At 47.3% G+C, this 25346-nt stretch overlaps 1 protein-coding gene across 6 annotated transcripts in view; it reads left to right on the top strand.

Annotated features, from left to right (window-relative positions):
- RNF220 (ring finger protein 220) overlaps positions 1 to 24980 on the top strand; it is a 232839-nt gene extending 207859 nt beyond the window's left edge. For all 6 annotated transcript variants that reach the window (XM_074876208.1, XM_074876210.1, XM_074876212.1 and 3 more), the window contains 3 exons: positions 10840 to 10948; positions 12098 to 12172; positions 21824 to 24980. In XM_074876208.1, coding sequence (XP_074732309.1) covers positions 10840 to 10948; positions 12098 to 12172; positions 21824 to 21895 — 256 coding nt within the window. In that variant the 3' untranslated portion in view covers positions 21896 to 24980. The remainder of the gene's footprint in view (positions 1 to 10839; positions 10949 to 12097; positions 12173 to 21823) is intronic.
- The last annotated feature ends 366 nt before the right edge of the window (positions 24981 to 25346 follow it).

The raw sequence follows: 25346 nt of genomic DNA, 5'->3' as shown, positions 1-25346 counted from the left end.
TCTTTCCAGTCCAGCTGTTCTGAAACTATCAGCTCCAGAGGGACTCTGGCATGGCAGCCCAGGAAGGAGCATCAGTTAAAAGGAAACAAAGTTTAGGATGGGGTTCTTGTGCAAAGAGTCAAGTGCGTGGGAGCAGTTGGGGCAGTAGCAGTGTCTGTCACAGGGACCCAGTTCCCAGGCAGACGGGTGGAGACAGGAGCAGAGTGAGTGTGAAGCCAGAGGATTAGCAGAGGCCTGAAAGGGAAGGAGCTGCGCTTAATCTGGTGTGTCAGAGGGAAACAGAAGCTGTTGTGAATTCACACCAGAGCATAATCACTCCCCAGCCCTTCTCCATAGTGTCACACCATTAATAGGCTTTGGTGGGAGACAAGAAGTCATATAGCAAAGACAGAATTAAAAAATTAACTTGAGTCATAAATGAACTAACCCTTTGTGCTCTGCTAAGAGAGAGCATGATGCTGCTGGTGGGTCCAGTACTTGATCAGCCTGTGTAAACTTTAGACAGGATCCAGGAAGCTGAACTGAAGCATGGGATTGTCAAAGCCAGACTGAGAAAGCAGTGCTGGGCTGTGCTGCTTGTGTCCAGATTTTTATCTTTATTACATTATAGTTCTTCCTTTCAGTAATTTAGTAGTATGTAGTATGTGCTTGTTATGTATACTGGTGTTCAGTATTGAAAGGGTGCACAGGTAGATGCTTCATTTCTTTATGAAGTGAGACTTTGGCATTACTTCATCCTCTAGGTTGTGGCATTGGAGAGCAGTGTGCTGGGCTGCGCTTCTTTATTCTGCTCCCTCTCTTAACTGTTTGGTAGAAGTTGTGTGTGCCAATGATGGTCTCAAACATTATTACCACTGCATCAACTGAAATTGTATCAAGTGTCGTGGTTCATCACAGGCTAGTGGTTAACGAAGCTCAGGGAGGCAGGCTGACTGTACCAGCTCAGGCCTGGGGGGAAGGTGGTATCTCTGTTTAGTACAGCGGTGTCCAAAGGTTTGTTCTAACTCTTACACCTTGGGGCAGTTTTCTGTAGATGTTGACATCTTCATATAGGGAAGACTCTTATGTCTGTTGAAGCTGAAGCATCTGCAAACCCAAGGTGGCTGCCGGCTTTGGGGGCAGTAGCATTCCTGTCCCATAACTGGTGCAAACCTCAGGAAGGAATTTCATTCCTATGTTGCGGGTGCGGTTTAGGCATCTTGCCATTCGTGGTCTTCCCCTGCCCCTTTTCTTTTTTCTTTTTTTTTTTTTTTCTTAGTTTCAGAAATGCTGTTAACTTTAATTTGTGGAGTTGCTTCCTGGGAATGAAAAATCGATGGGGGGCTATCGCAGTGTGAAATTCGACTGTCACTATTGAGCTATAGAGTTAGCAAGATGTCTTAGAAGGTAAAAAATAAATCGTGGCCCAGCAAGTGCTCAGCTGTGCTATTTCAAAGGGGATATGAGGCTGATGGTCCGTTAGAGGGTACTTCAGTTAGATGGATGATGATTCCCTGTGAAATATTGGAGTTATTCCATAGGTAAGAGAAACTTTAGCTTATAAAACACAAACAACTCCCTTCTAGCAGACAAATTCTGCCCTTAGATGTGTGAGCAGCTTGTCAGAGAGAGGACTTGTCCTTAAAATTAGCCTGTTGTGTTTAACAACGTCTCTGATGGAGCACTGTAGGTCCTGCTGTGTTCCTTCTGAAAATATTTTGAGGATGTGACTGTTTATTCACATCCCTTACCTACGCTGCAAGAATTAAGAGGCAGGGACAGATTTTTTTTTTTTTTTTGAAATGTTTGTATGGTGCCCAGATGCTCTCAAGAGAAAAGTAACAGTTATTTTTACGTAGGCTCCATTCCCTGTTTGGATGGAAATGTTCCTTTAAAGAGCAGAAAAGGGATCATGTTGTGCCCCATCCGCTGGCAGTTTGCTGTTGCTCTCATGCATCTGTTGAAGGGCAGCCCTGGCTGCACAGGCTGGCTGCGTGCTGGCATTAATAGGGCTACTGCTTTCTTTGGCACTTACTGACTATTGTGGCAGGACTCAGTAAGTGTTTGTTCTGTGCCAGCTGCTGTATGACAACAGGATGATTGTAATTACAGCTCTTGCTAGTTTATGCATTTCTTAGACTATAGTTAGTAAGTAAAAATATGAAATAGTACCCCAAAAAACCCCAGTTTGTATTACTTCTCACTAAACCCTGTCTGGGACAACTGTAGAGTCTGTAATTATTTCCCTTACACTTGCATGCACAGTTGCAATACCGCTGAGGGGAGCTTACTGCTGCAAGAAGGAGTTTTAAGCCGCATTTAGTTGGAGCTTGGTAAAGATTTCCCAAAGAATTTAATGACAGAAGAATTCATTGTGCTTTCATATCTCCTCTGCCTCTGTAATGCAGAACCCAGCACTGTCTTTACAGAAGCAGTGTAATAGCAAGTAATGTAATTAACATAGTTTAATATCCGTGTTGGTTTTTGCCCTCACTTCAGTTATGATGCTTGTCGTAACCTTACTCGCTTCCCGCCACTGCAGGCACTTCATCCTGTTTCTTCATTCACTACTTCTTTACTCCTTTTTGACAGTTTCTGTCTGCAGAAAGCTGCTGTTTCCCACTCAGTTGCATAAGCGTTCCTGCTTTTCCCTCAGATAGCCGGCTCATGACCTGTCCTTCCTCTGCATTGTTGGTTTTCTTTTCCAGCTCTGGGACCACAGTTGGTTATGTGATACTAATGTGCTATGGCCTCCTTTAATAGCCTCATGTTTCTTTTTGAAGGCATGATTACCTTAAATGATGCTAATTCTGATCCTTTCTTTCCCCGTAAAGGAAACAGCAACAGTGTAAAAGTTCTAGGGCAGCAGCAGGAGTTGTAGGAAGCTGTCTGGAGGATGTGTTATCGCACTGCCCTTGTGTACCTCCAATCAGCGATCATGAATGGAAGTTCTGGAAAGCGTATCACCTCCACAGTAAAGCCCTTAAAAGGCTGCAGATGAATCCAAGGCCTGCTGTAGTAGCATAGATATTTCCTGTTTATTTCAGCCATTTGGATGCAGGCCATGGGAATAGAATGCATTTCATTGTGCACAGAGGCTGGATGCAAGATTCGGCTGCATGTCCAACCTGCTGAACACCTTTCAGCCCTAGGAATTTGCTATTCCTCTTTCACTTCAGGGATATTTCATAATTTTGTGCCCTGATCGTCCAACCAAAGCTACCAGTAATCCCAGACCACCTCCAGGCCACACTAAGATGATGGGTTACAGCTGCCATAAGTCTTCCAGTAGAAAAATATACCTGCCTAGCTCTATGTGGAGCTTGGTCATAATCCAAACATGTTTACTTGTGCATGGAGGCAAGTTTCAGTAGGCTGGAACCTCTAACCCATGTGCCTCAGCAGGGAGAGGGTCTGCATTTTCCATTTCTACTGCCTGCCTTTTGTGGCCCTGCCTTGTATTAAAATAGAGACCATGATGCACCCTCACATATCTGTTAGGAATACAGTTAGGGTCACCAGGATGAAGGGATACATTTGAAAAGTGAACTGAGGTATTAACACATTAGATGTGCAATTATTTCCATTTTGGAACTTTGTTTAGTGAATCATTTTCTAATTCAGCCTGTGCTGCCTCAACAAAACCTTGCTGCAGCAAAATACTTTCCCTTAGCACGGCTTTTTCCTTTATCGCCAAAGCTGCTCCAGTAAAGCAATGGGATTGCATTTATTTTCTCTTTGGAACAGGGGACATAGTCTCTAAATCGAAATCAGAATGACCCATGCATTCTTTCTCCCAGCTTTCGTGTCGAACCATAATTGCTCAAATGGCACATTTAAAATTTTGGCGCAAGCTCAGACTTTCACTAGCCGCCTTTTTAAATCAGTCCCAGTGGCCAGCGGATAGTGTGTAGCCCTACAAATGCATCTAAACATGCTGACTCCGAGGCTCCTTCTATTCTGAATGATCAGCGGTGCCATCTGTCTCTGTTTTGATTGGGGCTGGGCACATGTGTCTCAGTGAAACACGGGCCAAAAAAGAGAGAGAGAGAAAGAGCCAGCGCCTGAATTTACTTCCCGCTTCTGTAAAGACATTGTTGGGTTCTGTGTTATAGAGGCGGAGGAGATATGAAAGCATAATGAATTCTTCTGTCATTAAATTCTTCAGGGAATCTTTACCCAAGTCCCTACTAAATGCGGCTTAAAACGCCTCCTTGCAGCGGTAAGCTCCCCTCAGTGGTATTGCGACGGTGCATGCAAGTGTAAGAGAAATAATTCCTCTGTGGGGAAAAAAAGAGACAACATTTTTGGTTTGCATCAAGATGAAATTAGTCAGAAGCAAACTCTGAATTTGGCAAGCAGATGCTGGTATTAACAAGTTGTGCAAGCAAGTATAAAATAGAGGCGCTTGTGACTGAGAGCGCCTCGGCGTCGTGTGTGTGTGTGTGCCCTTGCATGCACCCCGCTCCAAATTCACAACTTAGAACACGGAAATTAGAATGGGGAACATTGCATTATTCATAACTTGGCAACCATAAGCTAGGGCACTTTGCCAAAATAAACTATTCTCTATAATTACAGGTGAAGCAACATTCTTTAATATCTTACAATACAAAAACATACATTAATCAAGGAAAGAGGGCGCTTTTTTTTCCTAGAGGACAATAAATTAGCATCCTTGCCAATTTCCTCAATACATGTGACAATGTTTTACAGGATTATAAGTCAGCCTTTTTAAAGGAGGTTAGTCTAATAACAAATAAACTAAATAAATGGGATTTTTAGCTAAATAAAGGGGAAGCCAGCCCCTAAAACATTCATGTCTTGCCAGAAGATTTGCTTTTAGCACTGGCAGTCTCACAGACTGAGGGTCTAAACTTCACTTGGTGTGATTTGACTCGGCTCTACTGCAAACAGCTTTGCTGGGCAGTTTTCTACTGCTAGGGATCTGGCCCCTTCTGCTGTAGCCAGCTCATCTAGTAAAATAAAATCGCAGTGCAGCGTGCCAGTCCGGTAGCCCGCATGTTCTGGGGTGATTCACAGTCAATCTGCCACCAGCGCCTGACACTGGACTCCTTTCAGAGATTTAACATACTGAAAATGCTTGAGCTGTGTCTGTTTCCTTTTAAAGCCACCTGTGACTTTTCTTTTTAAAATCTTACTTTCAGTTTAAGTGTTTTGCATGTTAGTAACAAACTTTTTTTTTTCAGCTTTGTTACGTTCTTGCACTTCAAGTGCAAAAGGCCTTTTTGTCTGTTTATCTCCCACTGACTTCAGTAGTGCTCAACCACATTTGCCAAAATAAACTCCTGGTATTGTTAGCTATAGCACTTGCTGCATGTGATGCTTGCTAAATTGAAAGAGGGAGCAGATTCTTTCACCAGGTTGAAAATGGGAATAGTTCTTGTCCCATAAAACTAAGGGTTGTTTTTAGTTAGTGTTTGAAACTCAGGTAGCAAGAGAGTTGTGTTGAAGACAACGTATGAGTGAGAGCCAAGGCAGCATCAATGTGCTCTGCCATTCTGCAGTGCTACCAGTGTCACAGCAGCTATGCACAGCATGTTACAGGCTATTAAAACATGGACTTTTCTCTGAAAAAGTTGCCCTCTCACCCAAACATAAATTGGCTATGAGAGAAGGCTTGCAATTAAATGATTGTGCACTGATGTTGGGGTCATTTTTTGGATCATTTTATCAAGTCTTAAAGATTTGTGCCTCACAAAGTGAGGACTGCAGTAGGCTTTCTCTTCTGCAGTGTAGTAGTGGTTATGATAATTGTCAACTGGGGCCATGGTTGGATATGGCCAGGAGCAATTTCTCTGCTCCTGGAATCTTAGTTTAGCTTGCCTTCAAAGCATCGACCAGTCTGTTTCTAATATTTATGATATGTAAGCTGCTAGCGACCTGACCTCTGCCCCTGGTGCAGGGAAAGAGCATGTGTGTTCTGCTGGGATCAGGTTCTCCACCTCGGACAAGGGAAGATAAAGGCTTTGTTTAAAAATAAAGACATCACTCTCGGGTTTGTCAGTGGTACTGTACATTTTCCCCTGTGCCACTCCGTGTTTACAGGCATACAAAAACAAAAATAAATGTATGAGAAAGAGAAAAGGAGGTCAGAATATCAAGTGTCAAAAGGAGCCCATGAAATTTTATTGGTGGTGCATTTAATCAGTGCTAAGCGTTTTTTACAAGGTACATACAAACAGTGGAATTGTAAAAATTTATGGAATGCTGTGTACAGTGTGGCCATTTATGAAGAAAGGAAAATTTATATCCAGTTGAAATAAACCAAAGGGGAATGTTTTATGGAGACTCCTCAACATCAAGTGAGATCTGGGTAAGAGGAGAATGGGGTACTCGCAGGGGCTTTTACTGATCTTTGAGGTGTTTTTCTGCTTCTTCAGCAGCTAACTAACAGTTTGCATCCTTCTGTGGCTCTCAAATAGACAGGATGCTGGATGCAGTGATGGTACGGTATTTTGGTTTTTTCTGTACAACGGAAAAGAAACACAAGTGAACAGCTGCTACTGGTGTCTCTGGTACGAGGCTCTCACTCTTGGGCTCATTCCAGTCCAACAGTTTCTTGAGCAGCCCTTAATATCCAGCTGGGAAGGGTTAACTGAAGCCAATCACTTTGGCATCAGCATTTTTTTGTTTCCTTTTTGGTCCAGTATTTTGTTGATGATAAAGCACAGACTTAGTCAATTGAGAGATTCCAGGGCTGCAGAATCAGAGATAATTTAATTAACGGAATTGCTTGTGATTGCCCACTGGGACAGCGGGTAGGAATTGCTCGATTTAATTTGGAGAAACAAAGATCACATGCATGCTAATGTTTAACAAATAACCAGTGTTTGGGTTAAAGTTTTTTTACAAAGAGGGGGCAGCTGATTCCCAGGGGGAGATTTCCCAGGAGGTGATTGCTGAGTTAGTGGCTCAAAGATACAGATAGGTCCTCTTTCCTCTTCCACAGTATTTTTGTGACTGTCTTCTGGCCTTTTACCTGAACAAGGCAAGGATTTGCTCGGAGGAAGAAAGTTAGTTCTTATTTTCAGTGCTCAGGGGAAAATGCTATGAACAGTAGAAAGACACATGTTGGGCACAGAGACTGGAAACTATCATATGCTGTCTGCTCAGTCTCAGTATTGCTCCCTGGTACCCAGCATCCTCAACTGTGACTGCCAAGTTGTTGAAGAGTTAACCACAACATCCAGAGAGAAGTGCAGGACCAAGTTTTGTCCGTGAGGAGCCCTCCCTTCATGTTCTTGCTCAACATTCTTACTCAGGCTCCCCTGTTTGTGGTGACATAGATCCAGAGTGAGTAGAGTGTGGATGTGCCCTCTTGATACGTCCTTGGTTAGGGAGGACAATTCAGGTATCAGCGAGGCCGCTGGCACCTGCTGGAGAAGCACCAGCGCTGGGGCTTGAGGTGTTGTTCTTGGCAGCAGTTGTGCAGCAGTTGTGCTCTGGAGGCTGATAAATGACGTTATCCAAACACGTCAAATTAGAGCGCTGAGGCGCAAAATTGTTGAAAAGAGTCTGCCTACATCCAGCATGAGGTCAGGGCAAAGCGGGGAGAGCAGGGCTGTGGAAGCCACTTCCTTCTTCCCTGTAGTTCCCTTTGCCTCCCTTGGCAGGGTAACTTGTACACAACCTTACCCTGTCCATGGAGCTTGGCTTTCTGACCCTCGCCCCACCCCGCCATTACCCTGTAAAAATATGGCTCAAGCTGCTCCCAGCTGTGTCCGGGCAAGCGCACACAAGGTATGCACGCAAGAGGGAAGCCTGAGGGAGTTCCCAAGATTGCTGCTGCAGGAAGAGTTGCTCCTAAGTGATGCTTATCTTTAGGATACAAGCAGCAGGTTGACGGTAAAATGTCACTAAATGGAATGGCATGTGTCCCAAGTGTGCTGGCCACCACGGGAGCCAGACACATGGGAAGTGACTCTTGTCTTTATTCCATCCCTGGAGGTAGTTCCAGTTTCCTTTATTTACTAATGTTCTCCCTATTTCCCTTGACCTCATTTCCTCCAGCTTTTCGGAAGCAACCATGCAATTATCGCTCACTTTGGGTTGACCCTTGGCCACCACGTCCCTGGTTGCTGCTGTTCCGAGAGGCTTTCCTGAAATGTCAAGTGCAAAATACTCACTTGTGGCCAAACCTCTCTCCTGTGAGATAGGAGCTGCATCTTCAGCGCTACACTGTGCCTTGGGATTTGTCCTGAGAGCACACTTGGCAGGGATAGCATGGAGTTTAAAGTCTGTCACATCTGAGCTTTGATCAGCGCTGGGAGATATCGCAGTGACTAACGCTCCCTCTCTTACCAATGCACCCCAGTCTTGTTAATAAATGTATATTTAACAATGTCTGGAGCGTATGAAGTGATAATAACTAAATCAATACCTCCCACATTGATTGTCCAGGATCCCTACAGCGTGACGCACGCAGCGGTGCGGTAATTTTCCAGCTAACTAGCACCCTGATCTACAGCCCTCCTATTGATTGGCCATTGTATCAGGCAGCCTCTGAGCATTATTGCTTATACCTCTATTCAGCCTCCTTTTCTGATTCATTCGTTTATTACTGGACAGGTGCGATTATCTCAGAGACTTTCCGAAATTGGCCGATGGGGGTCAGCCATTTAGACTTCTATAAACAAACCATTTTCTATCTCCTCTAGTTGTTGCAGTGGCAAATTTTTCCTTTTCAAGCTTTGACTGTTAGCTAGGACTGGGGATGAATTGGCCTTTGCTTGGATCTGCTCAAGAAATCAGCTTTTCCCTTTCCTTGCTAAGCTGCCCTTCAGAGGAGGACGGATAGCTCCACAGATAGTAATAGGAGAATTTAGCAGGGGTTGAGGTTCTGCTTGCTACTGCTTTGGGCAGGATCCACACTCGCTGCCTTTACACCTCCAGTGCCCTTATGCATGCAGAAAGGAGGAATGGATTCCAGAAAGTCAAATTCAGCTGAGCCTTCATCCAGCTTGTTGATGAGCCAGACTGGAAGGGAAACAATTTTCTCATCCAACAATAATCTTCAGGCTATAAATAATTCTGTTTCTTCCTTGAACAAAACTAACACATTTCTAGACTTTGGAAACACTAACAACTCTTCCTTAAGGGTGAGAACCCAAGCTGCGATAAGATAATAATTTATGCCATTGAGCAGGATCAGGTGGGTGTTTCACAGCAGGAAGCACTATCTCCTACTGACGCTCTTTCATTTTGCTCCAAAGAATATTTATTGATGCCAAGACTTGAATCCACAGTGTCCCTGTCCCCAGGCAGTCCTCACCCACTAGGCTATCATGGGACATGTGTATTTCTTTGCCTTTTTTTGCAGTTTTAAAATTGTTACCATTTCCTAGCAACTGTCATTTGCAATAAATCTCTGACGAAGATCTCCCCTTGGTTAGCTCCTGTAGAGCGGGTCTGATCTGTACAAAGGTAGGACTGAAGTTGGAGGAGCTTCATAACACTGGTACTTAACCATATGCACTCCTGCAGCTCCAGTTTCTTCTGAAGTGTCATAATTAGAAAAATCACTCAAGATGTTTTTGACTCGCTCTGTTTCCAGAGCCTTGGGGAAAAGCCAGCAGAATCACCTCATGGGATGTAACTCAGGTCCCTCCCTGCATGCTGGCAACAAGTGACTAATGCACAAAGGAATGAGTGTGTGTGTGCAGCGGGAATGCTTAGATTGCAACTCACTTTATGGATTATAGTAATTCCACTGGACCCATGTTTTAGTCACTTGTTGATGAATCGTCCTCTAAAAAGGTAGAACACATAGGTGCCACTGTGGGTTGTGTCGTGGTTGGTGCATCTTCTGGGACTCTTCAGGTTCTTCTGAGCTGGAGTCTGCTTGGACAGGCCTGAAATTCACTGACATACATGAGAATTGCTGCTTTGGTTTTTTTTTTTTTTTTTCGCAAGAATGAAAGTCTTAATGTCAATGCAATACCCTAAACCTTTTCTGCGGAATGCTTGAGGGCCCCTCCCTACGTCTGCACTGTGTAGAAATCGGATTTTGCAGCATGCTGGAGTGACACATCCTTGTCTATAATGCTCCCTGCATCTCATTTGCTAAGCATTGCTGTCTGCCCTTGCTTTTAGGTTGGCAAGTTGCTCTTTTCACCAGCCTTGCAGAACCATGAAAATACACTTTCCTGCCCTCAGCACAGCACCTCTGTGACAGAAGAGATAATGCTGCCCATCAAAAATGACCCTAGGAAATGGGAACACAGAGATTGTAAAGCTGCTTTTATAGCTACCCTGTTGGCACAGTGTCCATTGCTTTTGGTTTCTTCTTTTTTTTTCAGCATTAGAACCCAAACAGCTAGGGGTTTGTTTCATATAAAAGCATTGTGTTGATCCTGTATAATGAGCTGATTTTGTGTTTCACAAGGTTGATGGCTAGCAAAGACCTCCATTCTGTAAGGGGAACAGCAGCTCCTCTTGTCCATAGAAGTTGCCTATCACCAGCTTTAGAGCAACATGCAGAACTTTGCCCAAAGCATTTGGTCCTTAGGAATCTCTTAAGGGAGACAAGAAAAGAGGCAGAAAACAAAAAACAGACAAAAAACCCCTGTTCTTCAAATGTCCATGTCTTGCAGAAACTTGCTCTGTGTGAAGCTGGCAACCCCAGACCCATTGTGTTCTGTTGTGATGTGTTTGGAAGTGTTTAGTAGGACACCTCAAAGAATTCACACTGGGCTTTTCAGGAATCCTTAATCCCAAGTTGGGTGTATTAGTTCAAATGTTGCCATTTCCTGTGCGGTACCTGTTGTGGGATCCTTTTTCCCCCAAACTCTTAATCTTGTGTGCTCAATGATGCTCACTCTCCATCATCTTTTTCAGAATTACAGAAGACTCTGCAGTGACAACATTTGAAGCGTTAAAGGCTCGTGTCCGTGAGTTAGAAAGGCAGCTTTCCCGTGGGGACCGCTATAAATGTCTCATTTGCATGGTGAGTAGCACTCCACTTGTGGTAATGAATCAGAAATATCTTGGTATCTTTGCCGAGAAGGGAAGAAGCTTTTCTTCTTTTTTGGATGGAGTGGGGGAACTTGTCTTTGTCCCTGTACACCAATTAGACTTCCCAATGAAGATGTTAGGTCTTTTTAGCAATTGAAATTTTTGTATACATTCCAATGTTTCACTGGTATTCGTAGCTGCCCATCTGTATCAGGGGCAAGAAAGCCCCAACTTCGGAAGACTTTCAGCCTCCCTATAGAAAATTCACAGATACCAGCGTTCTCTTCCTGCATGTGCAGATTTATATACACAAGGAGAGAGCAGAATCTGTGATCTGAGCCCCACCGTACGATCTGGGAACAGAAACGTTGCCTGAGCATTTAAAAGTTGTCGACGTCCTGCTTGCTCTGTGGTGATGCCATGGCCTTCTTAAAGAAGGGCAGCAGCTCCCTCTGATGGTCTGAGCCTGCAAAGCTTTGCATCTCCTGTTAAGTTTTTATTCTGCTGATAGCAGGAGAAAATTCTGCTTGGCAGAGGGATCCTTCTGCAACTTCAGCTTGATGCATGGTGCTCGCTCTCCCAGCTCGTGAGTTGTAGGTATGGGAGTGCAGTCCCCCTCTCCCACCCCACAGAAAGATGACAGCTTGCTGCTGATTTCCAGAGGTTTATTAGCAATGGTAGAAAATACTCAGGAAGAGGCATGTGTGCTGAAATAGCAGCAGCATTCTTGGGATGTAGTTAAGCTGTTCCTGCAGAGCTAAGAGTTGTGATAAGGGTTAATCTTACCCTGTCACTGATTTTTGTATGATCTGGTGACCCTTCCGATGAGAATAATGGCAGGTGGCTACAGCAACTTCAGATGCTCTTGTGATAACTGTGCTGAGCCAGGTCACCACTTGAGTGGATTATGGGCTTCCAACAGGAGTTCTGGGAAGCCAGAAAAATGGACTGCAGGAGACTTTCTGCCTCTACTGCACAAACATTACAAAAATACAAACTTACATATTACACAAGCTTATTCTTTTTTTAATACAAAATACAAGGCAATGTTACCCACAGAGAAAGGTGGTGTGATGGGATTGAGAGTGAAGAATCAGTTGATCCCTGCTGTGGAAATGACCTGTCTGCTTCTTCTCCTCAGGACTCCTACACAATGCCCCTGACTTCCATTCAGTGCTGGCATGTGCACTGTGAAGAATGCTGGCTGCGGACTCTGGTGAGGCTCTTGGCTACTTTCTTGTTGACTTACAGGCTTTTTCCTCACTTCCGGGATACTATATTTTAAATCACCACAGGGAAAGGTGCTTTTTGCTTTATTTTAAACAGTCTGAGTGCTGTGCATGCAGACTTCCCAAGCCTTGCTGTTTAACACCCCACTCTAGCTTTGACTTGAGGCAGTTTCATTTGAGTCATCATGACCAAAGTGCAGTCCTGCCCCTTGCTTGCTCCACTGCTGCCGTGGGGACAGCCACTGCTCATGTAAGAGCTCTGTGCCAAAGACAGCCTTGCCTTACACTAATTTCCTGTGGGGCATCCATGCAGAGAGGTAAAGCTGTGAGAATGGAGGCCAAATCCACTGAGATTTCATGGAATGGGTAGCTTCTGAGAAACCTAATATTCCCCTGAAGCAAAGGGAATCATCTTCAGGATAGAGGATATGGAAGGGAGCTTTTATGAATATGAATATGAATCTGTATTTTTCAGATTATTTGAAATAGCACTGTGCAGTTTTCAAGCATATGCCATTCTGTTTGGAAGACTTGGGGACTACCTTGAACATTGAATAGGCGACCCAGTGCAGTAGTAATTTATATATGTATTAAAGTACATCAGGTTAAAATTTAAGGTGTTATTAAATAAAGTGTTTTCCTTTCCTGTGTTAAAACTGGGGGCTTTATAATCAGCCTTTAACGTCCCTTGTGTAGCTGATTTTCAAGCTTTCATTTTGCCCAGGTTGGGGAATGGAAAACAGTCAGTTGTGCTTTCTAGTTTTCCTGTTAGCAAGATGATACAGTGTTGAGTTGCAAAAAATGTAAGGGAATGCCACTCCTAAAAACTGTTCCTGTAAGGCATTACAAAATCTACTTTATAGAACACGTTGTGTGCTTGGAATTACGATTAAGCTGATCGTGCTCCTTTAAATCCTGCCTTTTAAAAGTCTTGTCCAAGAAAAGTTACCAGGATGGTGAAGTGCCTGTGGGCTTGAGTACTAATAGCAACTCAATAACTTGGCTATCCCTTGGGCTGTATTTTACAGCTCTTCAGCTACACCCCGTCACTATTTAGATTATACAAGCTTTTGTAAACATTTTAGCAGCATGTTATAAAAGACACATATGTGGGTACGTAGCTGTGAGGTGTTTGGATGAATGTGTGCTCTGCCACCGTTGCTAAGTGAAGAGTAATCTTCACTTCAGCGGTGCTACAAGCAGAGGATAAAACACTAATTTCTTTTTCATTTTCTTCATTCTGAAGTCTTTGTCCTCTCCTCTTCCCAGCCAGCCTCAAGTTACGTTCTAAATCTGTGGCACCAATTTCAGGCTGTCCTTAGGCTCAGCAGCAACTTAGGTCAACTTCAGTCAGGCCCCTTTGTTTCATGTACAGCGGTCATGGCTGAGAACGGGGCAACCCCACTCCAGGTGCTGCAGGGTTAGCATTTACCCTTGCTGAGGGGGAACCATCTCCCCACTAGAATTCCATGAGGAAGGTAGGGATGGAGCTGTCTGTGTGCTATCCGCCCATGGCTCTTCTGCCAGCCAGGCAGGCGGGATGGGAATAGTCCAGCAAGACATCATATTAGGACTTGGCACTTGCAGAGGGGAAGCAATTAATAAGTGGCTACTCATGTGTTCCCCAGTCCTAGCCTCTCCCTGCAGCCCCCAATTTATTAAACCAGGCCTTTTCACAAGGCATGCTTGCACTCCCTCTCCCGTCTCAAAAAAATCTCCCAGCCTGTGTTCGCATGTTTCTAATGTAACCATTAAAATGTAGCCCGAAGACAGCAATAAAAACCCTGGAACGCCTTGGTGCTTTTGTGTCTTGATCAAAGTCAATGTGTGTAATCTCGTTAAGACTGCCCTCCTTCCCCCCTCCTTTTTTTATGAATTTAATGGCATACAGCAGCTGGGCTCAGTGTTTAATGCTCACCAACCTGCATTGTTCTAATTAAGGTATCTCCTTTTATTTCGGGCACAAAAGAGACTCTTGTTTTTTTTAACAAGCGAGGAGCTGTGGGATAGTGTGTGTAATAATCGCTGCTGTTACCTTTCCCTGGGTATAAAGCTGGCTCCCCAGCGGGGGCGGGAGGAGGGAGCCTGCGCGTGCAGCACACATGGAAAGACTTGGCTGGGGAAGAGGGGCAACATTTTTCTTCTGTTGTGCAATAAACAATTTGTTGGAGTTAATAGGAGTTGGGGCGGGCGGGTTGTGTCGGGCTTCCGGCCCCTTTTGAACATTCTGGAGATCTGCCATCCCTGCTGGTGAAAAGTCCCCTTTCCCCTCTGCGCCTGTGGTTTATATGCCCAGCCGAGATCTAATATTAAATTAGAGTGAGTGTGTCTGAGAGAGAGAGGGAGGACCGTGTATTGAACAAGGCCCTGGAACTGAAGGCTCAGAGTGCCTGGGAACACTTCTAAACCTCTGCACGGTATTGAAGACAGGGTGAAATCTGATGCTCACATCTGTCTGTGGACCAGAGGAGGTGAAGTGGTTTTTAAAAGGTTTAAGGTTTAAACATTTTCTAGGATATGATGCTACGATGATCTGAGCATCTCTAGTATCCTCTGACTAGATCGTGTCTAGAGCACTGATGAGGATTGGATCTTTAAAGCACTTAGGCTTTCTGAAAATATAGTTTTTAGACTTTTGGCTCTTGATGTCCAATTCCAAATTATAACTGTTCTGTTGCTAAGGGAGAGGGGGAGACATTTTTAACCACCAACTCTACAAATGGTTGCTGGCTCTCTAGCTTAGGTACGGTTATACTAGAGCTCAGTGCATCAAACTGGCTCCAAGTTCTGGGGATGAAACATTCACCAGAGCAGACTCCATCTCTGTCTCCTGTTGCCGTGTTGGATTAACGTGAAGGTAGGGCTGGGGTCAGAGAAAGGGACCCTGGAGATGGCTTAAGAGAACCAAGATCATGGTTCTTGCTGCGTTAGCCAGCGCCTCAGGGCCAATGGAAGCTGCTTAGTTAGACGTCCCTCCTTAGGATGGCCATGGAGAAAGGGGGGAACCATCCCTTCACCCAGCATCAGGATGTGATGAGTGGTTTTCTCTCCTTCCACTTTCTGTGTGAGCACAGCCAGTTCTGCCTGAGGCCTGTGGTCCTGGGACCACAGGCTGAAGGTGTGCCATACACTGCATACACTGTGGGCAGCTCTGTGGTTGTAGGCACAACAGGAATGGAGGCAGGGGAGAGGGGTACAAAAATGGGTTGCTTGAGGCCACGCAATGATGCCTGCGTTCCCAGGAAATCATATGAGCTTTTTTGTCAGCTGTGTTTGTCAGCTGGTTTTGTATTGCAGTGTCAGACCACACCAGTGAGCTTGCTGCTCCCTACTTGCCAGTTGTCTGGGGTACTCAACACAGTGACGTTTTTCATTCCTCCACCCTGCATGCAGAGAACTAGTTGATATCTTCAGGTTACACAGAAACTGGGACACAAGGCTGGAGTGACTTCCCTGTGATCCCTTTTAGAAACCCCTGAAAACACGTGCAGGTTCTTCAAAGACAGGAGAGGAAATGGCGTTGCAGGAGGGAGGCTTAGCCGGGGCAGCAGGAGGTGGGGTTCATTTCCCTGAACATCGACCATCCTCGCGGCAGCTGTCCATGCACAGCTGGTTGCTGGACTGCAGTCCTGAGTCACTGGGTCATGAGGAATGAATCTCCTGCTGGAAGAGGTTTGTCTGCCCCTTCTCTATCCTTCCCCATTAACCAACAGGGACCCTACAGCTACTAGCGGGTGAGATTCATATTTTCCTTCTCTGGGAAGAATGCTCTGATGGTGGAGATTGGCAAGCTGCTGGCAGTGCTTTGCTGAGGAGGTTTGGAGGTTTGTGAGAACAGGTTTGATGCGTGTCCGTCAGTAGTAATTCAGGTTGAGGTGATCTTGCTGGGGGAATGGGTCAGTGAGTTCTTGATGTCCCTCTGAGCTGTAGTTCTGTGATCTCCCAAACCCTGGTATCCTTCCTCATGAAGTAAATGGAGTTAAAAGATAAGTCAGGCTGTTGTTTGCCAGTGATGGAGCTGTTGGTGAGTGCAGGCATGCAGGGGCTGAGAGAGAGCAGGTTTATTTGAGCAGGCACAGTATGAGCCAGATCCAGCATTTCCTATGTGTATTTGCTGACCTCAGGCTTGTACTTGCCTGTCTTGAGCTTATTTGAAAATTACTACCGCAAGAGCAGGAAAAAATCACTTCTGAAAAGCCTTCTTCATCACAGAATATGCTTCCAGGGGATCTATCGATAGATATGTATGCTCTGCAGCTGACACATTTATATCTTTGGTAGATTACAGTACTGCGTTCTTAGCTTTGATGCTTTTTCTGGTCTGCAATACCGTATATCCATGCGGGGTGGAGCATTTTTGTAAGAAACAACACAGATACAGAGCAATCCTTCTGGGCGATTCCTTAGTGCTTCCAGCAATATAGGGACCTCCTGAGTTAGCAGCTGCATAGAGGATGCTGCACTTGATCTTTCATGATGTTCCTATCAGCCATGAGGTTGTCCAATTATTTATTAACATATTTCAGTTTTGGCCTCCAATAATGTGTAGGGGTGAACTCCACTCTTTGAGGAAGCTCTATGAAAAAGGTTGCTCTTCTGACTGCTTTAACCCCACTACCTGACAACTGGAGGTACCCCACAACGACAGCGGTGAACAGCTGCTTCTCTGGGAATCAGCATTTGCAGAGAAGAAGCTGCCACTTCATGTGGAGGCATGGATGGGAGAGGGGGCTGTTGCCTTGGTTGAGAATTGGATCTTGGAGTTTGAGTCCTCCCCTGGCAGAAGCTGGCTCTTGGTTTGGGTCTCTCCTGTCATCTCTCTACTTTGATTTTCCTTCCTATAAAACAGCTTTGAGCCCAGGTTTGATGGTGGCACTGTGCAGGCAAAGTTGCTCTGTGTGTGTGTGTGTCTCTATTTTCTGTGCCTGGTAGCATATTCTGCTTGGAAATTGCCCGTTTTTAGACCCACAGGACAGCAGGAAGTGCCTAAATCCTTCCTTTGGAGTGTTCTTGCTTTAGCCAATTTATAGCAGACATCACGCCATTTTTTTTTTTAAGAGGCAACTTTAAGACAAAATACTCCAATCCTTCCTGGCACCGTATGAGCCCTAACGACTTCTCAACATCTCGGCTCTCGTTAATGTATTTTTCAAACTACTACCCCAAGTGATTAGCCTGTATTGTGGATCAATCACTTGCCAAATTTTAATTAAGAAAGGAGGAGAAAAAATAAACTCCATCCTGGTTCCAGCCCCTTTTCTTTGCTTTGCAACAGCCCTGGAGCAAACTTCTTGCAGCAGAGTTTTATAAACCCCTCAAAACTGGGGTTTATAATGGAAAAGCTGAGGTGGCCTTTACTCTAGCACACGCAGCTATAACACATCAAGGCTTTTCCATGAAGCTATGATGAAAGGAGCAGAAGGACCTGGAAAAAAAAGAAAGAAAGAAATGGCCGACAGGTGGGACTTATTATTCCACAGCATTTTTATTTCAAGGGAAAAGTTTAGTAACCCCAGCTGGCAGGTGAGCAGTGGGGGAGCAAACGCTTTTTCATTGTGCCTGTGCCAGCATGTGTGTGTGTACAAGCTTATGTGCCTCTCTACAAGAGAGGAGAGCTTAAATGCTAGTGCCAATAAATGTTGTACACCTACACCAAAAAGTGAGATGTAAGGAACAAGGTTCTAAGCAATTTCAATCTAAACAGAAAAAATTCAGGAATAAGTTCTGAGTGTAACACACATGCTTATGTGTGCAGAGGATGACAGTTTTATTTAAAAATAAGGAAAGAAAAAGTCTTCCCCAAGGGTCCAAAGTCATTATTTTTGCTTGAACTGTTTAATACCAAGTATAAGTACTGGGGAGACCCAGAGACCTGGGCCCAGCACGCCACGTGCAGTCAGCCTGCGCAGCGTTCAGGCCAGGCTGCTGAAGGTCTCTGGGATGCCGTTGTTCCCTCCAGTGTACCCGGGCTTCAGAGCTCACGATGAGCTCACCTGCAGGTGAAGTAACATCCACCACTGCCCTAATTCAATCTGCAATCGTGTAGCTTTTGCACAGAATGGGCCAACTACATGTGGTTGAGTTCTGCCTTCTGGCATGGTCAAAAGCTTGGCCCTGGCTGCCCGTGTGCAGCTCTCAGCTTTAGGTGGGGAGAGTGGATCCCCCTAAAGCCATCAGCATGTGGTGCAGAGAGTAGGTCTCCAGGACAGAGATCCTGAGGTCTGGCAGGATAAATCCATGCATCTTCCAGTTCCCTGTAGTGTGAAGGAGTTGCATACCTGACCTTGCTTTGCCACGGAAGAGAGAAGCAAGGCCACAGTCGGTTTAGCCAGGCTTGTTCTGTCGTCCTGTGGACTGAGTGCGGGAGGACTTGTGCTTACAGCAAGCATCTGCGCAGCCTTGGGAGAGACCTGGCAGGGTGGCTTTCCAGGCATCTGTCCTTCCAAAATTTCCCACATTGAGCTGTCTAGTCTGTGTTAGTGATGCTAAGGGTCACGCACATCTGCTTGCAGCTGTCTCAGTCCACCTCCAGATCCCAGAATGGAGCACAAGATGCAAGACAGTGAGATGGCAGCAGCTGAGGTTTGCTTTTAGCAAAAGTGAACTCAAAGGTGTTCAGTGCTCTTCCCCACCCACCTGCAGCCAAACACCTCCAACTTCAGCAGAGCTAGAAGAAAATAACTGCTGAAATGCTGTTCAGCACGCACAGGAGCACTGAGGAGTAGGGGCGCATGGTTTTAGGTGGCAGCAAGCACTTTCCTTCATCCTTTGTCCCAGACTGAAGGCAGGCTGAGGCATTTGATGGGTCAGGGGACTGCTCTTGCAGAAGGTACCTCTCCCTGGTGCATTGTCCAGAGAGGTAGAAGCTCCAGCTACTTGGTTGGATGTTTTGCTGCCTCATGCCAATAAGCTGTGCCTGTCTTGGAAAAGAGAGCATAGACACAGATGTGTGCAGTAGTCACATCTGGAATGCCTTAAAGTCCCCATGCACATTTACTTCTGCTTATCTGGGCATACAGGAAAGCTCAAACGGGCAGCTGCCAACTGCTGCCCCTTTGACTGTGAGTTAATCCCTCAGCACCTTCCTGCCACTTCCTCTGGGACCCTCCAGCTACAAAGAAGATGCCAAGAGGCCAACCAGATGCAACAGGCATCTCTGAGGACCAGAGGACTGCACGGTGATGCAGGCCTGACCAGGGACTCTGTTGAAACAGGCTGGTTTGTGACATTCGCATCCAGATTAGTGAGCCACCCCCCTTGGCAGTGCTGCTATGTAGCCCAGCCCACAAGGGTTTAAAGGTGGCAGAAGGGGTAGATGTTTAAATTTTTCTCTCCAACCTGTTGTAGCTGCTGCAGGAAGTTTTTACTGGGATGTGCAGGGTTAGAACTTGCCCTTTTCTAATGCTGGAGATCCAAAGCTCTGGTCTTGAGCACAAGCAAAGGGGTGTGTTCTATAAACAGGCTCTGTTATAGTCCAGTGCAGTCAGTCTTTGATTTCATCGGGGTTTTAAGCCTTTCCTTCCAGTTGTGGTTTGTGCTTGCTCTTCCCAGAACCCAGCATGCCGAGTCCACTCAGTGAAGACCAGTGCATGGGGCTGCCCAATGCATTGCACAGGCACAGTGAGATGGTCCCTGCCCTGGAACACTGAAATTCTAAACAGACACAGTAGTTAGAGGGGGGTAAGATAGGTCCCAGACAGCTAGAAGGATGTGCCCACAGGCATCATCAGCAGAGCTAGGTGCACCATCCACACCACCACTGCTCTGTCCCACTGCCAATCTCACCCTGAGAGTGATGTCCAAGGTGTCTTGGGTGTCCATTATGTGTTTCATTCAGCTCTAGTTCAACAGGACTTTGTGTGTGGCTGTTTTAGATCTCGGGTGCAAGTGCCCATGGTTCCCACTTGTGTCAGAGCAGCAGCTCAGCTGCTGACAGCAAGGGGTATCTAGTGGGAGCCTGGTTGCTCAGAAGTCCAAAGCTCAGGGAACAGCGAGCATGTGAAGTCCGTGTCTACCAGGAATAATGTGCACTGGGAGCAGGGAGGGGGCTGGTTTGAGGCTGGTCTGCAGGGGCTTTTCGGTAGTACTCAATACTGCAGAGCAAACATGACTTGCACCTCTTTGGAGCTGCACCCTTCTGAATTACTTGCACCCATGTAAATTCTCTGTACCTGGGACTCTCTCTTCAAGATCCTTAGTCCAAGGAGCTTCCAGGGGAGAAAGCCCCTATCTCTTTTTGCAGGTATTGTCACAGAGCAGAGAGGACCTTTTCTAAGCATGCTTGCCTTCTGTAAGCAGCAGTGCCAGCTCCTCTGCTAGGGATGTCCCCAAGTGTAGGTAGCAGTACCGAAGCAGCATGGCAGGTCACGGTCCTGCCCTACCACTCAGTCTGCGTCCTGCAAGCTGCCGCGCTCGCTGCTGCAGGTACTGAAGGTAGCTGCTAAGGTAGAGCAGCAGCACCACTGAACCAAACGGCTTCAGTTCTGCCAGCAAGCCCCCATGCAAGCCAACAGGCTCTCACAAGGCATGTTGCATCCCTGTCAGCTCACTTGTCACACCGAGCGCTGGGCGTTAGCTGCTGGAAGGGCCCATCTGACACCAGTGAGCAAAACTCGAGGTGCTCAGACAGAGCCTGTGCTCAGTTCTGTGTGTTGGGGGGTCGTGTTGAGGCTGCGGTCGGTGTTGAAAGCCAGGGCATCCCAATTTCCTGCACTGCTGGTGCTGTAGATGGGAGGCTGCCTCGCAGCAGAGCCATCGTTCTGTCATTTTTCCCATCAACTGTCTGTCACATCTGCCAATCTAATGATGACTGGCTTAGGTTGACCCTGATTCTGAGGCTTATTAACACCCTCTTGCTGTCAGGCTTGGTGACAGATGGCACATCAGCCCTTGTTTTATTTCATGTAGCGTTCACGTCAGCTGCCCATTACCTCGCCCCAGCTCACATCACAGTTTGCTGGTTTCAGCTCACCTTGGCAGAACAGACTTGTCTCCGCAGCATCTCTGTGAGCTGGGGCGAGGTGGGGACAGGATGGGGATTTCCTTCATGCCAGCAGCTCCGGGTTTTTTGCAGGATGGCCAAGGCAGTCCCCTGGCATGCTGCCCTGAAAAGGATGATCCAACCCCACCATGAACCAGTTCAGTCATCCCAGCTGAAAATTGCACTTGTTCCAGCTGGGTTGGTTTTCTGCCTGCTCAGTGACCTGAACTGGCTCATCGAGGGCTGCAGGTGAGCAAGGGAAGCAGAAAGGAGCAGATCTCCCTGGCAGGCAGTGTGACAGCGCAGCAGGACAGGGTACTCGGGCTGATCTGTCTGCAAAGTGGAGCTGTTGAGTTTGGTGACACAGCTTGGCTCTGGGTGTCAGCCTCCTGCAGAGCTCCTCCCTGCCCAGCTGCCTCATGCCGAGGACTGGAGTGGGACGAGGAGCTTGCAGGGCAGGCAAGAAAGGTGCTGGGGCTCCCCCTTCTCACAGTTTGTGCCCTGTTGGGAGGGCATGGCCCTGCCTGGAGGGGAAGGGGGGTGGCCTTGCTCCCCCTGCTCCTGTGCTGCTCCCACTGGGATCCCAGGCCAAAGACAGGGTCACACAGGTTGTCCTTCTTCATGCTTTCACACTGTTCATCTCATCTGCCGGTTGCAGGGTGCCAAGAAGCTCTGTCCCCAGTGTAACACCATCACGTCTCCTGGAGACCTTCGGCGCATCTACTTATGAAGGACCCAGCAGGAGGGCAGGACCCAGCTACTCGGCTCAGCTCATCACACCAAGGGGAAGAAGAACGACAGCAACAAAAAAAAGACGTTTTAAAATTTAAAGGAGAAACAAACCAGAGACTCCAGACACGGACTCGAGGATACAGGAGCAGTGGGGAGCCTCGGCTCCCAGGTCCCGCATGTTGAGACCTCCTTCAGCATCTGCAGCGGGCAAAACCAAACCCTTTGTTGTGAAGTCCCCTTTTTTAAAACCAGTATTCCCCATCCACCTGTTCCCTGGAGCTGGCTTTGCATCACGGATGGCTCGTGAGCCCTCCTTTGGACTGTGTTGTTGACCACTCTGCCCCCAGGAGACTGGGGAAGGGACCCTTGACAGAAAGATGTTAAATAACCTGTAACTTGTGTTCTTTGTTCAGTTTTTTTGTTTTGTTTTTATTTTGGTTTGGTTTTTGGTTTGGTTCTGTTTCGGTTTTTTGTGGTGTTCTAGTGATAAAAAAAGGTTTAAAGAAAAAAAAAACACACCCAGGCAGAAATGAAGCACATGTAATATAGATTATATATGTTTACAATGTTGTGTATAAATGGGATAGACTCAAACATTACATACTAATAAGTTTCCCTTTCTTTTTTTTGGGTTGTATTTTTTTTAAAGAAGAAAAAAAATGAACAGAGAACATTAAACCCATATTTTTCTTGGTTCAGCAAAGTTTTGGCATTAAAGTCATTAGTTTAAAAAAAGTATATATATACATATATATAATATAAATGGTTTAATGTTCTGTGGTGTATATTTCCTCATTCAGATATGAAGTTAACAGCTTTTAGTAATGGCTGTAGCATTGCCCATAACTTACAGAACTTATGGGGAGTAGAGGAGGTGGATTTTTGTCATTAGTTGTAGCTAATGGGGCTATTTATAATAGAATCGTTATCCCCGGAAAGACACGGCTTTTAACTCCTCGCCGGGGGACCGGGCAGGGCGGGGGGATCTGGCTCAGCCCTCTTTGCCTTTCCCAGCTGGGGAAGGGGCAAACGGTGCGGAGCTGGAGGGAGGCAGCCTGCCAGGGCCCTGCCCTCTGCCCGGCCGGGAGTGCCTGCTCGAGGGTCCGGCTGACCCCCTCGTGCCTCCTCCAAGACCGTAGCCCCTTCCCCTCCCCTGCCTGGATTTACTTTCCTCCCCTCCGGCAGCATTCGCTGGCTGAGGATGCCCGAGCTGCTCCCGGTGCCCGCTGCCAAGGCAGGACGGTGGGGACACGGTGGGCACGGGGAGGGGTAGCAGGGGACGGGATGGCCCCGCTGTGGTGGCTTTGCCCGGAGAGGCTCTGCCGGTTCTCTCGCTGGCTGCAGCGGGCCCCGGCGCTGCCCAGCAGAGACACGCAAGCCCTGCAGAGCCAGCCCTGCCCAGGTCCCGCTCGCCCGGAACCTGCGTTTGGCAAAAGAAGTTTTGGCACTAGGGCAGAGAGCCAGGCCAGCCCTGCCTGGTCCCCATGGCCACCCCCAGGGCTTGCCTGCAGGCTGCTGCGAGCAGAGAGGCTTCCAGCCAGAGCCAGAGGTTCCCCGGAGCCCCAGCTTCTTCCACGCAGTCCTTCATGCTTGTCCCTGTCTCCCATATCCTCAGCCTTAACCAAAGCTGCCATCTGGCCTGTTATTTTGTTGATTTTTTTTTTTTTATTTTCAGGACCCAAGAAACAGATACTGATCCATTTCCCAAGGTGAACGCACGCCCCATGTCCTGACGTCTCCCAGCCCCACGCAGGGCAGCCCTGTCTTGGCTCCCCAGGCAGTTGCAAGGTGCCAGCTCCCCGAAACCAGAAGTCAGAGATGGGGAAGCTCATCTCCCCCTGCTCCTGCAGGGTCTTTCCAAGCAGATCCCACCTGGTAGCACAACATGACTGGGGCATTTTAAGATAGTCTAGAAATAGCAGTGGATGAGGGGTTTGGAGCTGGGACCCTGGTGCCGCTGGGCTGCCGGGGTGATTCTGGAGAGGGAAGGGCTGGGGAGGCAGGAGGCCTTGGGGTGACAGTCTCTTCACCACTGCTCTGCCCTGAGCATGATGCTGTTTTGCAGGGGGCAGCAGCTGTCCTTGGCATCTCCTGAGTGATTTCAGAAGGATCCCACTGCACTGGAAGAAAAAAAAAAAAAACTGTGGAAGGAGTTGTATTTTATAAGCATCTTGGCAAAAAATGACAATTCCTAATTGAGAGTTTCCCAGGTCTCCAAGCTCGTAGCAGGTGGTGGCCTCTGAGACCAAGAGAGCTGCAGCTTCCCCCGCTTAGGGGCACATCCCTGCAGAGCTCCCAGGGACCAGAGGAAGCTGAGGCAGCCCCGGAGGGTCCTGCCTCCCCGGGGGGGGCTGCGGGCAGGGGAAGGGGCCACAGCGGTAGGCCGTCACTGCTGGGTAACCCTCCCGCCAGCACCACTCGGGCAGGGAAAGGGCAGGCGTGCAGAACTTGGGTCTGGGTTTGTAAAGGGGGAAAAACTGGGGGGGGCATGGCTGGGCTGTGAGTGACACCCAGCCGGGGCTGCGGTGCCTGGGTGCCGGTGCTGAGGTCTCAGAGGTGGATTTGGAGAGGGTGCAGTGTGGGGGTGTGAGAGGCAGCGGGAAGGGGGAGAGGGCAGGACACCCCACCCCAGCCCTTCCTTGGAAATAGGCCCTGGGAGGGAGCCAGGCTTTCTGGCGGGTGTTGTGGACCAGCCGTGTGCTCTATGTACGTATGTGTAAAACCATATGTAACTAGTCATTGGTTCTTTGTTTTGGGGGTTATTTTTTGTTTATTTTTTGTTTTAATTGTAAAGCCATCCCCTGTTTTCAAGGGGGGGCTGCAGGGGGAAGGCTGGGGAGAGAAGCATCCCGGTTTGTAACAGGCATCCGCTGCTTCCCCTCTTCTGTAATGAGTTTAAATGATTTAAAAAAAAAAAAAAATTGAAATATCGGAGTTACCTATCTTTGCCCAAAGAATCCCAGTTGCACAAAGCGATATTCCGGTGTGTCGATGATTGTGTGTCAGTGTATATTATACAAAGAGGTACTTGTCACTCCCGTTTGTAAACTACATTTGACATTAATTAAACAAGTATAAATCTTCTCGGGCGCTTTCCACCTTTCTGTGTTTCCCTTCGCAGGCCAGAGGCAGTGGAGGAGGCATCCCCCCCCGCCACATGCTGCAGCCCCTGGATGTGGGTAATGTCCCGAAGGGGAGCCCTGGTCTTGTTATTTGGGGTGCAGGGACAGATGCAGGGACAGATGCATCTCTGCCCCACCACGGATGGGGTCCCCCCAACTTGTCCCCCCCCCCGTAGAGCCAGGAGGGCAGGGCGAAGGGCACTCCTCAGGGGACACCCCCATAATGAAGTCTCATCGGCTGCATTAGTTGGGGGCAGGAGGCTCCAGCCCCAACAGATCTATACGTCCTGCATTAGGGGCCACCAGCACAGTATAGGGTTACCCCCG

The sequence above is a fragment of the Strix uralensis genome, chromosome 8 (genome assembly GCF_047716275.1).
Source record: "Strix uralensis isolate ZFMK-TIS-50842 chromosome 8, bStrUra1, whole genome shotgun sequence".
NCBI lineage: Eukaryota > Metazoa > Chordata > Aves > Strigiformes > Strigidae > Strix > Strix uralensis.
This window is presented reverse-complemented; position numbering and strand designations above follow the sequence as displayed.